General features: G+C 42.8%; 2 protein-coding genes across 2 annotated transcripts; both read right to left on the reverse strand.

Moving 5' to 3' along the window:
• Positions 1 to 1,381: 1,381 nt before the first annotated feature.
• LOC136434658 (uncharacterized) lies at positions 1,382 to 5,048 on the reverse strand. The gene is made up of 3 exons (XM_066427594.1): positions 4,797 to 5,048; positions 2,399 to 2,516; positions 1,382 to 1,657 (listed from the first exon to the last, which is right to left on the reverse strand). Exons 1-3 carry the CDS (start codon positions 5,046 to 5,048, stop codon positions 1,503 to 1,505), a joined length of 525 nt encoding a protein of 174 aa, XP_066283691.1. The 3' UTR covers positions 1,382 to 1,502.
• Positions 5,049 to 6,719: 1,671 nt separating this feature from the next.
• LOC136434664 (solute carrier family 49 member 4 homolog) lies at positions 6,720 to 12,448 on the reverse strand. Its single transcript, XM_066427601.1, has 12 exons — positions 12,154 to 12,448; positions 11,265 to 11,455; positions 10,779 to 10,872; positions 10,175 to 10,396; positions 10,006 to 10,049; positions 9,800 to 9,844; positions 9,405 to 9,534; positions 9,044 to 9,152; positions 8,584 to 8,651; positions 8,344 to 8,465; positions 7,511 to 7,693; positions 6,720 to 6,851 (listed from the first exon to the last, which is right to left on the reverse strand). Exons 1-12 carry the CDS (start codon positions 12,288 to 12,290, stop codon positions 6,736 to 6,738), a joined length of 1,461 nt encoding a protein of 486 aa, XP_066283698.1. The 5' UTR covers positions 12,291 to 12,448; the 3' UTR covers positions 6,720 to 6,735.
• Positions 12,449 to 14,099: the final 1,651 nt, after the last annotated feature.

A 14,099-nucleotide genomic window follows, 5' to 3' on the forward strand; every position in this document is an offset into this window, starting at 1 on the left:
GACGCACGGCGCGGTCTCCATGAAGCATATCCAATAATTGCATTGTATCTGTGCAGCATTGAAATGTGAGAAAAAATGACAAGAGAAAAATACATCATTCATTTATTATATTCAATAATACGTTAATTTAAGACTAAACCTTCAATTGGAAGTTAGGCAATTTACCATATGTTTGGTTTAAGAATTCAAGAGTAGATTCTGTGAAAAGCTCTCTTGATTTTTTTCCCTGTGCATCAAACTATGATGGTAATTTTGGTAATTCTAGCGAAAACGTCATGCACAGTATTTGGAATTGTTCAGCTATGAGTATTAGGTGTGAAAACAATCGCTACTAACAGGCAAAAGTTCACGTCATCTGAAACAGCATGCCTCTTGATTAATTATTGCTGTCAAGGCGTAACGTTACATACATGTAGTTATCCATACTTCGAACAAGGAAAGACAGTTAGAAATCCCAAATTTATCGTGCCTGTTCAGACCGGTGTCCTAACCACTCACGTTTCCGTGGCTGTAGCAGTAGCAGTCGAAGGAGCAGGGACTGCCGTCGACGTCCGGTACGGACGTGCCGACAGGGTACGCCACTCCGTCCTGCACGCACTGGCCCTGGTTCACCCCTTGGAACTGCCGGGGCAGTTTCGCAGCGTCGCCCGAACAGGCGAACAGCACAACAGCGCACAGAACACCGACAGGTAGGGACGCCATGTTTTCTGGTGATTGCTTTTGAGTGTTTGTGAGCGGATCTATTTAAATTTGTGTGAAAATGGACATGTGGTTGGTATCGAACCGTATACTTGCACACAGTACTATGTACATAAATGTTGTCACCAATACGCAAAAAGTCAATTTTAGATGCATACTTAGTCTTGTTGAATCCGTCCAGAGGTCCTCGGGAAATGCTTACTACAAAATCCAGAAACTCAAACAGACAGACAGACACACAGACAGACAGACACACCCAAAGCTATATCTCCATTTTTCATGGACATGGTCGACAAGATGGCGGGCAGCACGAGGATCAAGGACCTTTACGTCATGAGGTCGTGACCTCTTGTGTAATGAGGTTAACCATGTATCTATGTATCTCTCTCTCTATATATATATATTTATATAGTGGCGTTGTGGACTTAATGCTGTCGTATTACGCACCCTATTCTGAGGCGGACGCGAACCGCTTCATGTACGGAAGGACTCGAAGGATGGGGTAGGTGCTAGTAACTGAAGCTAAGATAACTTGTCCAGTGCATTTTTCTAACGACAACTGATTGTGCGTGTAAAAACCTTTTTCTTTGCTCGGGAATTGATTTTTGAATGTCAAATTTGAATGTAAAAATTGAAATGCGAATAGCCTAAACTACACATGTACAAAATAGAGGCCTGAACAGACAATTTTACAATTGTGTTTATTTTGTTGTTTAACACGACAGTAGCAGTTGAGAGCACATGACTGCCATTAATATTGATAACGGCTTTCTGCCTCTGCGTTTTCATATTGACGATCTTGATCAACCCGTCAGACCGGTGATGGGGCACAGCACTTCAGTGTTATATGTGCCACTCGGTGACGTGGTTACAAAACAGTAACACTGCTGCCCGTTCACGTTCACCGACTGGCCTTCCGGGATGGGCGAGCCTCCGGTAGGGTTGCGGCAGTTCCGACCTGAAGAAAAGTAGTCGAAAAGTCAAAATGTGCCGAGAAAGTGATATAGACGGGTCAGTTCAGTGAACGAGGTTGATTTCGGGGTAAGTCCTAAATCGTTCGAGTGTTGGTCTTTTTGAGGAAAGAACTAACATCTACTTACATAATTCCATCAGGGTACATAATTCCGCCACCATGATAGGATACGTCCAAACAGATTTACAACCCAACGTAACTCAATATAACTCACTCCTGTATATCAAAACTGTGCATACCCAGGGGTGCTGCACAAGAGATCTCTCAAATGCACTGTTTTTCAAAGTGGGGGATTTATGTAACCTGGTGGATCAACATTGATAGAGGTTACATAAGCAAATATTGCTTACGATGATCCCCGATCCTGTGAATAAATGTGACGATGGTACATTCATCTATAAACGTACGGTTCCTATCGACCAGAGGGTTTGTCGATTTTGTGTTGAATATCACTTTTTGTTTGGATATCCAAAATATTTTGATATACGTAATTCACTACACGCAAGGCTATCATCTTATGTACCAGGATTTAGCTCAATGGACTTGAATAGCAAGTAGTACATAATGACATGTGACAGCCCTAACATGTATACATACTAGAATGATATATCAAATAATATATAGATGAGCCTTATGGAACTGTAGCTATGTACCAGTAGATGCCATACATTTTACAATGTACAATTGTTGTGCACTTAAGTTTATCTATTGTCCGTCTGTTCTCACCGTTAGGGCAGGTCTGGGTAGGGCAGCACTGGGCAGGGTCGTACACGGTTACGGCGTCGACGCACGGAGAAGGACGGACGAGGCAGGTACGTGTGGACTTTATCCAACTGCATGCTAGCTGTAAAGAATTGAAATATAACAAATAAGAAAACACAGCATACATTTGCTATATACAGTAGTGCATTTAGACTAAACCTTCCATTGCATGTCTAGTAGTTAACTTCGCCAAGAAGGTTATGTTTTCGGTAGCGTGTGTATGTGTGTCACGGTGTGTATGTATGTATGTGGATTAACAGCATAACTCATGACAAGAAGGCTTAAATGGATTATACTCATATTTGGTACGTGGATAGGTCTTGATGAGACCTCCAAACGATGTGGGCTCCCTAGAGAATTTCTAAGGTACTAAAGCGGAAAGTCCTGTTTTCATATCTCGTGTTCTGGATATGCTATGGTCGTGATTCTCGATTGGTAGATGCCTCTTTGTAAGAAATTAAGTCGTGTAGGTTTGGACTTCCTAGCGGCTTTTTTTAAAAAACTGCAGGAGCAGGTTTTATCTTAGAGTTTAGCTTAGACATAACTCAAGAAGGGGTTGACAGATGGTGATGATTTTTGGTGTTTAGAAAGCTTGAGTGATGAATGACATAATTAGATACAAATTTTAAAATTCATCATGCATAATTCATGAGGAAAGTTTATACGTCCACTGCATTTCATGATAGGACTCTCAAGATTCCGGATTGGAGTTCCAACCTGATCACGGTTGGGGCCAGGGCGCGGTAATCATATAATCTGCCCAAAATGCGTGGTCGTCACCCTGATTTCTGCCCCCTATTGCTTGATGATCGTTACAGCTGTGCATAGATATTTTGAATCTTCTGAAAAGCCAGTGAGTGGTAGTATTATTGGGCGCGTAGCCTTTTTTGTATTAGTCCGCCGCAACGATGATGCGTTTTTTTCGCCTGATGATTCAAATAGCATAGTTTTTTTAAGCATTTTCACTACGTTTTTAGTTATTACATGTACATGGCGTTTTAGTTGTCTTCATTTTTCAAAGACAGGAAGTATTACGCTTCTTTAGTATATATGCCGTTACCACAGGAAAACTCTTTTTATTTTCAAGCAGCCATTATAAAAGAAGTGGGAAAAATTGATAATTTTCGGGTCTATTTCACTATGGTTTCTACCCAAAATAAAGGGACAACAGACTATACCGAGAATTACATCGAAAAGCACCAGCAACCCGCTTTTAGCCGAAATAATCAGATTTTCCGTTCTCCTTTTCTTGGCGGGATTGTAGCCCATCGGTCTGTGGGTGTCGGCCTACATAGAAAATCGTATAAGAAACTCCGGTCCGAGTCTTCAACATGTCACATATGTTTATGAGAAAGAGAAAATATTGATAGATATCAATTATACAAATGAAGACCGGATTCGCATGAATATTGAGAAAATAACATAGCTTAAGATGGGGTTTACGAATCATCATAATTTTTCGTATGTAGATGGTATGCTTTAGTGCAGCTTGGTATAATCAAGTTATGATTATGCAAATCCGAATCTAATTTGCATAGTTAATGGGGAAAGTTTATAAATTCGCTGCGTTCCATGATAAGACTATTCAAATATATGACGTTTGTAACTGTTGAAGACATAAAAAATGCAAATGAGATCCTAATTTGTATAATCTACTAGTTGAGTAACTACTTTAACTCCATACCGATGAATGACGGCAATTTCATATGTGAGTGAGAGAGGAATTGGAAGTTATGCTGAATGTGAAAACTTCGAATATAAATCATGCTAATGAGGTCTGCATTGGCATTTTTGATGATGACATATTCGAATAGCCTTCTTTGTCAAGTTGTTATAAAGTCTTCCATAAACGTTCTAAGATGACTGTCTGAAACGTCTGACTGTTTCAACATTTTATCCACTTGCTTGAGTAACTATTTTTGGCGTAAAACTGTCATACTTTGGAAAACGTCTGTTATTTGGGCAGAGAAGATAATCAAATAATATGATGTATGCAAATGACCTTATTTTCATGATCAATGAGAAACATCCATGCATCAGTCATAAAGGTTTAAATAATTTCTATTAGGTCGTGGATCTCTAGTTAACCATATGTTTGGTTTAAAATTCAAGAATATTTCGAATAAAAGGCTCCCTTAGTTTTTCTGGGCATCGAAAGGCTTCCAACCTGAATTGCTCAGTCACCAGTATATACAACGGCCACTACGAGTTGAAATTTCACGTCATTTGAAACAGGTCTCCTTGTTTCATTATTTCTGCTACGTTCGAACGTACGTTATAGTTAAGATATCAAGAGAAAGACAATATTGTTAGAAATTCAAAAGCTATCATGCATTTCCAGACGGATGTCCTATCCACTTACGTTTCCCGAGTACTGGCAGTGGCAGTTGGTGGCGCAGGGATCGCTGCTCGGTACGTGCGCACCGACCGGGTACATCACTCCGTCATGCTCGCAGTACGGAGGAGGGGCGCCTAGTGTCGTCGTCGTCGCCGTCGTCGTCGTCCACGTCGTCGCCTGCGTGACCGCTTGGAACTGTCGGTACGGTCTCGCAGCGTCGCCCGAACAGGCGGACAGTAGAACCGTGCACAGAACAGCGACAACAAGGGGCGACATGCTATCTGGTGACTGCTTTCTGAGTATTTGTGAGGGGGAGTATGTGTGGGGAAAGCTGTGGGAATGAACATGTGGTTTGATATTGAACCGGATTTGTGAAGGCAGTGGTGACGTGTACATTGAGTTCGTATACGCAAGGAGGTCCTTGGTAACACTGACATAATCGTACGAAGGAAATGACAAATTTGAAGACAATTGTGCTTAACTATAATGTAAGATTAGTAAGAAATGAGTTTCAGAATCAGTCACTCAGCTGCTTCTTTAATGTACAACGAATATTAGACAATTCTTCAGACCGAGTCGTATAGACTTGTTTGGTGTGTCTTACGTGCGTCAATAACATGAAAAATCGATTCATAACAGCGGCATCTTTTGAACATGATAAAAACACCGACCTATCGTACCTTTTATAAAATCACGTGACCGGTATACTAAGACACTATAAGCAAAAGAAACCACATGTATGGTTACCCAGTCCTTTGATACTTTGAACAACATGGCCAGCCGCATACAAATGCTTTGGGTACGATAATACAAACACCCTCAGCTTACAACGGCGTTATCATTTTGCCCACTTACGGTCCCACGGCATTGCACTTGTTCCAAGTATAGAAAGAAAAACTTGATATGATATCATGTCTAACATCTAAGACTACAAATTGACGTCGTAACGTGTTCAGCAAATACGAAGAGACGAAGGCCCATATTATTGCATGTTGCTTGTAAATATGACATTGTGATCATTGTGTGTTTTACCGCAGCTATAACGGACCTCGGCATGTTCCGTACCCTTGAATTTCTCCTGTAGCCTCCTTACGGGCCGTGCAGTAACCTCCTACCGACATTCTCATTGTGCACCTTAATTTATGCTGTCAGATTACGCACCCGATTCTGTTACGATGTACTCATGTTAAGCAAAGCATTTGTCTAATCATGGTCAACAAACTCTTTGATAATCGTAACCAAACCGTGTTGATTACATATTACTAGTATTAGATTTCCACATTCAGTAATGGTCCAAATGAAGGTATTGCTATGTTGTTAACTCCACATACGTTAACTCGAAAAACTTGTTGCTATTCCACATGCTACAGACTGATTTTCTAAAGCTGAATCATCTCTAGCCTGTTTTTACACAATCACTCGCTGGCCGAGGTTAATGACCTCCTAGGTGGTGGTAATATTCGGGCCGGCCGCTAGGGGCACGATTTAGTCAGGCTGCATTATCTCCTTCATCTTTTTACATGACAGATATTACGTTTCCTAGGTTAATAACTCTCACCGTATCCGTGTCTAAAATAAGTCCCTGCTTTGCATTATTTGTATAACCTAGTACGTAAAAACTATCTATGTCAACGCTTCTACATGAGCATTGTAACGATTTTCATTGATGTACCTTGGCTAGTCCTTTATAACAGCCTATGGCTAGTTGGGAAGCCCTGGCTGTACGTTTTTCTTACACAGCCCAGCGCATACATGGTAAGATATGTTCCAGTCCGTTGATGAAGGTTAGACATCCAGGTAATAAGATACGCCAAAAATAATTACTCAAGCAACTGGATAAGATTTTGAAACAGTCAGACGTTTCAGACAGTAGTCCACTGTCTTTCGTCAGTGACTAACGATAGGACTGAGAACACCAGGTTTTATACCAAAACTCTGAATAAATATGTTCCAGTCCCCTGTATCATCTCCTCTTGCCCGTGTCCACCGCCAGCCTGCCGTACCGCTCCCGGAACAGCAGCATCAGCGGGAGGACGGCGGCCCCGGAACCCAGGGTCGCCCACCCCATCCAGTCGGTACCTGGCAACGGGAAAATTAATGATGAATCTACAATATATGTGATAGGCTTCGCTCAAACGAACTTTATTGCATCATGACCCAATTCGTTCCGTAGGGGATATTCTTTTTATTAATGCACACAGTAAAAGGCATTCCACCGTGGGTCGTTTCGGTCCGACACATGTGCATGTTCCGGACTGGTCTGCTTTTTACGGTACCCCATGGGTTTCTACTTGTATCCCATGTGCTTTCATATAGAATGATTCGAACGCATTTCACGTGCACCGAGTGTGCCGCTATTGAAAAATCGAAGAATGTACCTGTCAGGCAATTTTCTCTTCTTACTTTTACAAGCATTAAATTGAATTGAATCTCCTTATTTCGAGTATGTCACCAATAGAAAAATAACACTAATAAGCCATACATACAACAATTTGTACGCATTTCTAAGACGAGAATTTCTATACTGACAATCTGACCTCAGATTGCAGAAGACCTTGTATTACACTGCTGTTGGTGTTGTATCACGGTTAATATGCGGTTAATGTATATACGGTCAATGTATCGTCTGTTGATGGACGATTGGTCCTGGTATCAAAATTCTTACTCTTTTCCTAAATCTAACAACCAAGCATTGTTCTTAGCATCTAATTACAACCTCTTCTTTCCATAACACTCACCGATGCGCGGTATCATCATGACCAGCAGCAGCAGCAGCCCGAAGAAGTTGTTGACCCAGGTCAGCACGCAGGTCGTCACGCCCTCGGCTATCGGGTACGTGGACTCCACGCCCAGCTCGAAGAACAGAGGCTCGCTGCCCAGCGCGCACACTTGGAGCAGCAGGAACGACGCGTACATGCTCACTACCAATAACAGGGACAAAAGAAATTGTCAGCGATACCCCCTTTCCTCCAAAGCTACTGTATTTTGTCATGTCACAAGAGACCATCTCAACCCACATCTTGCATCGGGGAAGATATGTGGCAACAGAAGCCGAGGTAGGCCACGCAGGAGATGGGAAGATGACATCAGGGACTGGACAGGAAGGTCACTAGGAGACTGCACAGAGGGCGAAGGACAGAGAAGGGTGGAGGAAGCTGGTGCTGGAAGCGGCCATGGTCCTCGACCCTCAAGATGAGGATGGGACAAGGTGAGGCGAGGCGAGAGGCTGCAACGGCTGAGGGACCGAATATTTGACAGATCGCTCTATTAATTTCATAAACAAAGAAAGAATTATCCTCATGTTTTACGGGCATTGTTTTTGTTTTTGTAAATAACACTCACTGCTCACTGTAAATAACAAACAAAGAAAGCAAATTCCACTTGCTAGAGGCTACGACCAAACTGTAATCTTCACCAGGATGACTGGCCCACCACTTGGAACACATGACTGAACCGACACGTGACTTCAGTTGTAGGTCAAAGGTGGCAAGTTTGTAAGTGACCTATGGACTTGGGGTACTGTGGTATGACACATGATATAGAAAAGTGCAGAGGATTAGAGAAGCCTTACCTGTGTTAAACGGGATGATACTGTGGTACAACATTAGGATGAGCCACAAAAGACTCCCAATGTACCCGACAGTCATGACTAGGATGGTGAATCTAAAATGTCCTCCGAGCATATCTGAAAATCTGAAGAAAAAACACAGTCACTTAAAGATACGGTGTTGACGTATTTATTTTGTGAATTGTGTATTTGGGAGCAAATAGAAATTAAGGATATTTGTATAAAGTAGAGAAACACACTCACCTCCCCACTGCTATACCCGACACGCCCCCTGCAATGCTTCCGTAGAAGCCGACCCAGCCCGCCTCCACCTGTAAGAAGATTGTATGTAAAGTTTGCAGCAGAATTTAAGCCCAAAACAAACGCACCTTCGTTGATGAAGTTGTGATGATGATATGGATTACATTGTCAGTCACTTTAGCATAAACCAGAACATGGTACTTCTTACAAAAACATAATTCAAAGTTCAAATAATCTGATTGATCACGATTACAGTGAAGCTTACTATAACTAAACAGCAAAAACAAAATTCACATGTGGGCTTTTCTTCTGTCAAAGTAGTACTTGCGGTCCTTATTGTTTGGGAAAATGCCGTCTTAATACCACAACGTTTCGAGTGCTCCCTTAAGAATCAACGAAAATCAGTTTTAAAAAGATATAGATCCTACGGGAGCATATCCTTTCGGGTGAAAACGTATCTTACCTGTGTGATGTTATGAGGGGACAGGTTGACGTCCAGCAGGCCCCCGTAGCTGCTGAGGGTGCCGTTCAATATTCCGTACGACAAACACACCAGCCAGAACCGACCGTTCCTGCCGGGACAAGAAGAATCATGTTTTAGCTCGAAAGTTCATCTGTGTTGGTAGAAATCATTCTGAAATAAGTTTTAACTGTAATTTCCAACACCAAAATTGGACATACCAAATTTTCGACTGTACAACACCAGTCTTTGTCAAAGAGTGAGCAATCCACCGCTGAAATGACGTCAAGCAGTCATCAGACCATACGTGACACTAGGCGCCTACAGCTGATGACCTACGACTCTATGTGCACATTTGACCTACCTGACTAGTTGTTTGACCCCTGACCCGAAGGACAGGCGATCTTTGGAGGCAGACAGGGTCGGTGGGGAGGGGGGCTTGTCAGGAAAGTAGGCTAGAATCAGCAGGAATATCAGGGCAGTCCAGGCGAACTCTGCACGGTAGAGAAACGACATTGTTCAGCAATGAGAGACTATACCAAAATTATATCATTAATTGGACAGCAAAAAATAAGATAAGTGCTGGTCTTTTCTTTTCTTTTCTTTATGACGGTTTGTCTGGATGTTGACAATGGCACATGGCAATCAGTGTTCTCGAGTACGCGTGCTATCTTGCAGGGAAATCACAAAAGTGTCATTCATACACAACGACAATATAAAAGGTTAAAGCTTTAGGTTATACGGGATGCCGATACTTACCCACATACATCAGCAACATTATCTGGTTCTTCGCTGTTGAGAAATCTGTTGATCAAAGGAAAACATTTTGTAAATGACTCTAAAGGCATAAGAGGCAAGAGTGCAATGCCAATGATATACCTCTATCAGTTTAGATACGAGTTGTAACTCATTTTTGGTGGTTTCTATTTATGGTACTACAAATGAATCATATCTTCATATCTTACTTGTACTGTTCCCCTGTGACAGCCCGCTTTGCTCATCCCATGCGCTAAAATAAACACAAAAGAAGAAACTGTAAATTAGTCAGATATTAGCTCCAGTGCATGCCTCATTAGCTTATAATTTAATAGCTAACTAATGAACAACTAATAGCAAAAGAAACAGGAAACTTACTTGGTCATATTGTGATGCCCAGTCCGGTTGTCTGGCTTTTGCGTCACAATGAGAGGTCCAATCAGGAAGCTGCCTGCTCCCAGGATAGCCCCAACTGTAATACCAATGGCAGTCGCAGTGGTGCGCTGTTCGTGGGGAAACCAGGCAGCCGAAAGGGCCGGGGGTGCTGCCATGGCAACGGGACCGGCAGCGCCGTTCAACAGCTGACCGATATTCATAAACCTGGGAGTGCACAGATGTAGATGTGATGAAAGTTTTGAGGTAACATAATCATACTTTAACTTTCTGTCCTACATGTATCCAAAATGTAAATGAAATAAAACGCAAAACAAAAGACACCCCGAAACTGAATTTTCGACCGTTTTTAGAAATAACTAGAGTTCGGTGACATCATACTGTCATGACATATTCAGAGCTTTTTTCAAATTTTATGCAAAGGAGGTGGAAATACATGCATGGTTCTGTTTACGAACTTGCACATATCACGAATACGGTATTTTCATATTAATCATGAAAAGTTGCTATGGGCCATTATTTGCATGTTTGGAATATTTTCACTCAAGCGCACGCGCATGGAGGTAAAGATGCACACACTTTAACTCACCAAGTCCCAGCATGTAGACTGAAGGCTGTCAGACATCTGATTCCTGCTCCAGCAAAAACACAAAATCCTGCCAGAAGAACCGTAAGTCGTAACCCTGCAATGCAACAAGAAAATGTAACACATCATACATGTAACTCATGCAAAGAAGAGGGGATGGTCGGGGGTGGTCGGGGGTGGTCGGGGATAGTCGGGGGTGGTCGGGGATGGTCGGGGGTGGTCGGGGGTGGTCGGGGGTGGTCGGGGTGGTCGTGTAAACGGTCGTGTAAACGTCATTGTGCTGTGGTCGATGAAGATTAGACATTCGAGTAACAAGATACACAAGTTAACAGTTACTCACGTTATCCTGCCCATTTCACTCCAGTTGTATCGCCTTTGTCAGAAAAGCTAGCCAACAGCCACATGTTAGTTGATACTCATGATAATCATATTTCGAAGACTACGCAACGCTCTTGCCAAACGACAACTTGTACAAAACAATCTTCCAACCTTTGACGTCCATAAGCCACGAAAACGGCACAGCCAGCACCATGTAGGCTATGGGCCCCCAGTTGGCCAGCAGGGCGATGTCGCTGTTCCGCCAGCCGAACACGAACTTGGCGGAGTCGGAGATCGGGCCCCAGGTGTTCCACAGGGAGCCCTGCGTCCCGGCCAGGATCGAGTATAGCGCAAGGATGTACCTGGAAAAAAAATTGCCACGTGAAAATGCCCAATTTTGCACATCATTTTTGACGGGAAAATTATCCCCCCCTCCCTAAAATTTACGTACTAAAACTGGAGAGTTTGAAGAAACTAAAACTTGGTTGTTCTTATTAATTATAGCTAGAGGGATATCCTTCTTTCCCATACACAGTTCAGAGGTATTTTCTAGAAGAGACGTCGCTAGACTTAAGGGGGTGCAACCTCGAATTGAGACCCAAAATAAACTGAGGTGAGCTCCCTTTAGCTGGGGTACACCGGGGAGGGAGCCAGAAAGCCGTCACTGGACAAAAGAGTGGCAATGTGGGGTGGCCCTAGCCTGGTAATCATACCATCGTGAGCTCGCCGCTATCTCTACGGTGCGTCGAGTCTTTCCCGTCCGCACAGTTCATTACAACACACCCGGGGAATCTTTAACGGGGTTGGTTCCAATTACATCGCGGCGAAAACTCGAACTGAGGCCGCCTAGGAAGACAGGCTGACAGAAATATACCTATGCTTAGCAGAGAGAGAGAGAGAAAGAGAGAGAGAGAGAGAGAGAAAGAGAGAGAGAGAGAGAGAGAGAAAGAGAGAGAGAGAAAGAGAGAGAGAAAGAGAGAGACAGAGACAGACAGACAGAGATAGACAGGGAGAGTGAGAGAGACAGATAGACAGACAGACAGACGGAGGACGGACGTACCATCGTCTGCTGTACAGGCGGTGGCCTCTCACGGACCCCAGGGCTCTGACTCCAGCCGAGTCAGTGTCCGGGTCTTCCAAGCTTCCACTGTTGATCAGCGGCTCCGGATCCGAACCATCCTCTTTTAGCAGTGTCATGATGCTATCTGAATATGTACTAGCGAGGTCGGTATAGTCGCTGAGATGCAAAACATGGTTCAAAGTGCTGTCAAATGTTCGATGACCTTTGGATGTTGAGCAAAACAAGTTCTGGGCGCTGACAGCAAAGGACGTTTGCACTTTGAACCTTTGAAGTACAGGGTGTATAACTGGCCCGGGCGAACGGGCACACGACCTGTTATCGTTTATACCGGGACAATATGACACCCGCCACCTCAACATGAAAACCCGCTCATGCAATGCCTCATGATTTGCTTATAACATGACATGACATGACATGACATGACATGACATGACATGACATGACATGACATGACATAACATAACGTAGTGTTCGGATAAGAGGCATATTGCCTATGAGATCCGCGTCTTAAGCTTAGACACGTAACTTAGAGTTCAGAGTTTGTAATGAGAGTTTATGATGGGCTGGGTGAGTACTGCAGTCCCCTCCAGTGGTTGTCCAATTTTGATTTGAAAGTGTTCGCAGTTTCGGCAGCTGCAACATCCGCAGGGAGGTTGTTCCAGGAGTTGACAGACCTGACACTGAAGCAGTTTGACCTGGCCGGCTTCTTAGCTTGAGGTTTGACCATCTTGTAGGGGTGGCCTCTGGTGCGTCTGTCAACATTGAAGTTGAACAGGCGGCTTGGGTTGACACGGTCAAATCCTTTCACAAACTTGAACACCTGTATCATGTCACCTCTCTTACGGCGGTTATGAAAGCCAATGAGACGTTTTAGAAAGGCTACGTCACTGAGAGCCTTTTCCGGGGCTTCCAGCAGTGTTTACGTGCAACCGAGTTAGGTCACGCCAGGTCAAGGTCATGACGTGGTGACCTTATCCGCGTACTAAATATCGTGCCTGCTTTTCTCTACTGTCACCTGTTACCTGGTGAGCACACAAGGCATTAATCGATAATGCCAGTCACTCTGAACCATTTACAACAAAATTCAACTATGCATCTAGATTACACTGATAAGGTGGCTGAGCTGAAAGCGCCCTAGCCAATGTCGTATAACTTCCTTAATCAAGTCTTGTGCTTGAACTACCAAACTTGCTAACTTTTCCTAAATATATACTTAACAGTTTCGTAATAATGATGTAAGTTTATAATTTTCACACATTCAAATGAGTTACTAGTACATTGTGACATTTGGAATTTAATGTGTTTTATTATGCAACAATTGCAATTTTCAAAAGTTAAATGTACATTCATTGATACCATAGCAAAATGTTACATGCAACATCTCCACTTGTTTACGTTCATAATTCATTTTTTTACGTTCATAAAACATCGTACAAATGGGCGTGTTTATAGCCCGTTACGTACACTTACTCATGTATGTATGAAACCTTGTTCCCCGAGTTGATTGCACATAGACCGTTACCTTGAGATACTTTGGAAAGAAACGGAGTAGAGTTGAAATCTGTATACATGTAAAACTTCTTCTTAGTAATATAAAACCTGGGCAAGAAATTTCATGCCGTGATCATGACTTTTTGGTAACTTCATGAACTATGTTTTCTTTAGAGAAGCTTTGCCAAGAACATTGATACAATGACTTCTTGGTAATTTCATGAACTGTGTTTCGGTTACTGAGAAGCTTGGGCAAGAATATCATACCATAACGACAATGTAGTGGTCATCTTAGTGGTCAGGACAGCAGCAGTATGCTTTATCAAACCTGTTAATTGATTACATGCAACATTTCACATTTAATGGTGTAGTGACATACAAAATGTAATACATCTATGACTGATTTTACATCTATGACTGATTTTACAGTCTAT

The sequence above is a fragment of the Branchiostoma lanceolatum genome, chromosome 5 (genome assembly GCF_035083965.1).
Source record: "Branchiostoma lanceolatum isolate klBraLanc5 chromosome 5, klBraLanc5.hap2, whole genome shotgun sequence".
In the NCBI taxonomy this organism is placed as follows: Eukaryota; Metazoa; Chordata; class Leptocardii; order Amphioxiformes; family Branchiostomatidae; genus Branchiostoma; species Branchiostoma lanceolatum.

Bases quoted from the DNA above. Each gene is read 5' to 3' on its own strand.
- LOC136434658 (XM_066427594.1), bottom strand. From the start codon at position 5,048: ATGTCGCCCCTTGTTGTCGCTGTTCTGTGCACGGTTCTACTGTCCGCC. The intron at 2,517-4,796 runs GTAAGTGGATAG...AATTCTTTACAG, and splicing joins ACTGCCAGTACTCGGGAAAC to CTAGCATGCAGTTGGATAAA. The intron at 1,658-2,398 runs GTGAGAACAGAC...ACTTTTCTTCAG, and splicing joins TACCCAGACCTGCCCTAACG to GTCGGAACTGCCGCAACCCT.
- LOC136434664 (XM_066427601.1), bottom strand. From the start codon at position 12,290: ATGACACTGCTAAAAGAGGATGGTTCGGATCCGGAGCCGCTGATCAAC. The intron at 10,050-10,174 runs GTAAGTTTCCTG...TGTTTATTTTAG, and splicing joins GGGCATCACAATATGACCAA to CGCATGGGATGAGCAAAGCG. The intron at 9,535-9,799 runs GTAAGTATCGGC...TCTACCGTGCAG, and splicing joins AATGTTGCTGATGTATGTGG to AGTTCGCCTGGACTGCCCTG.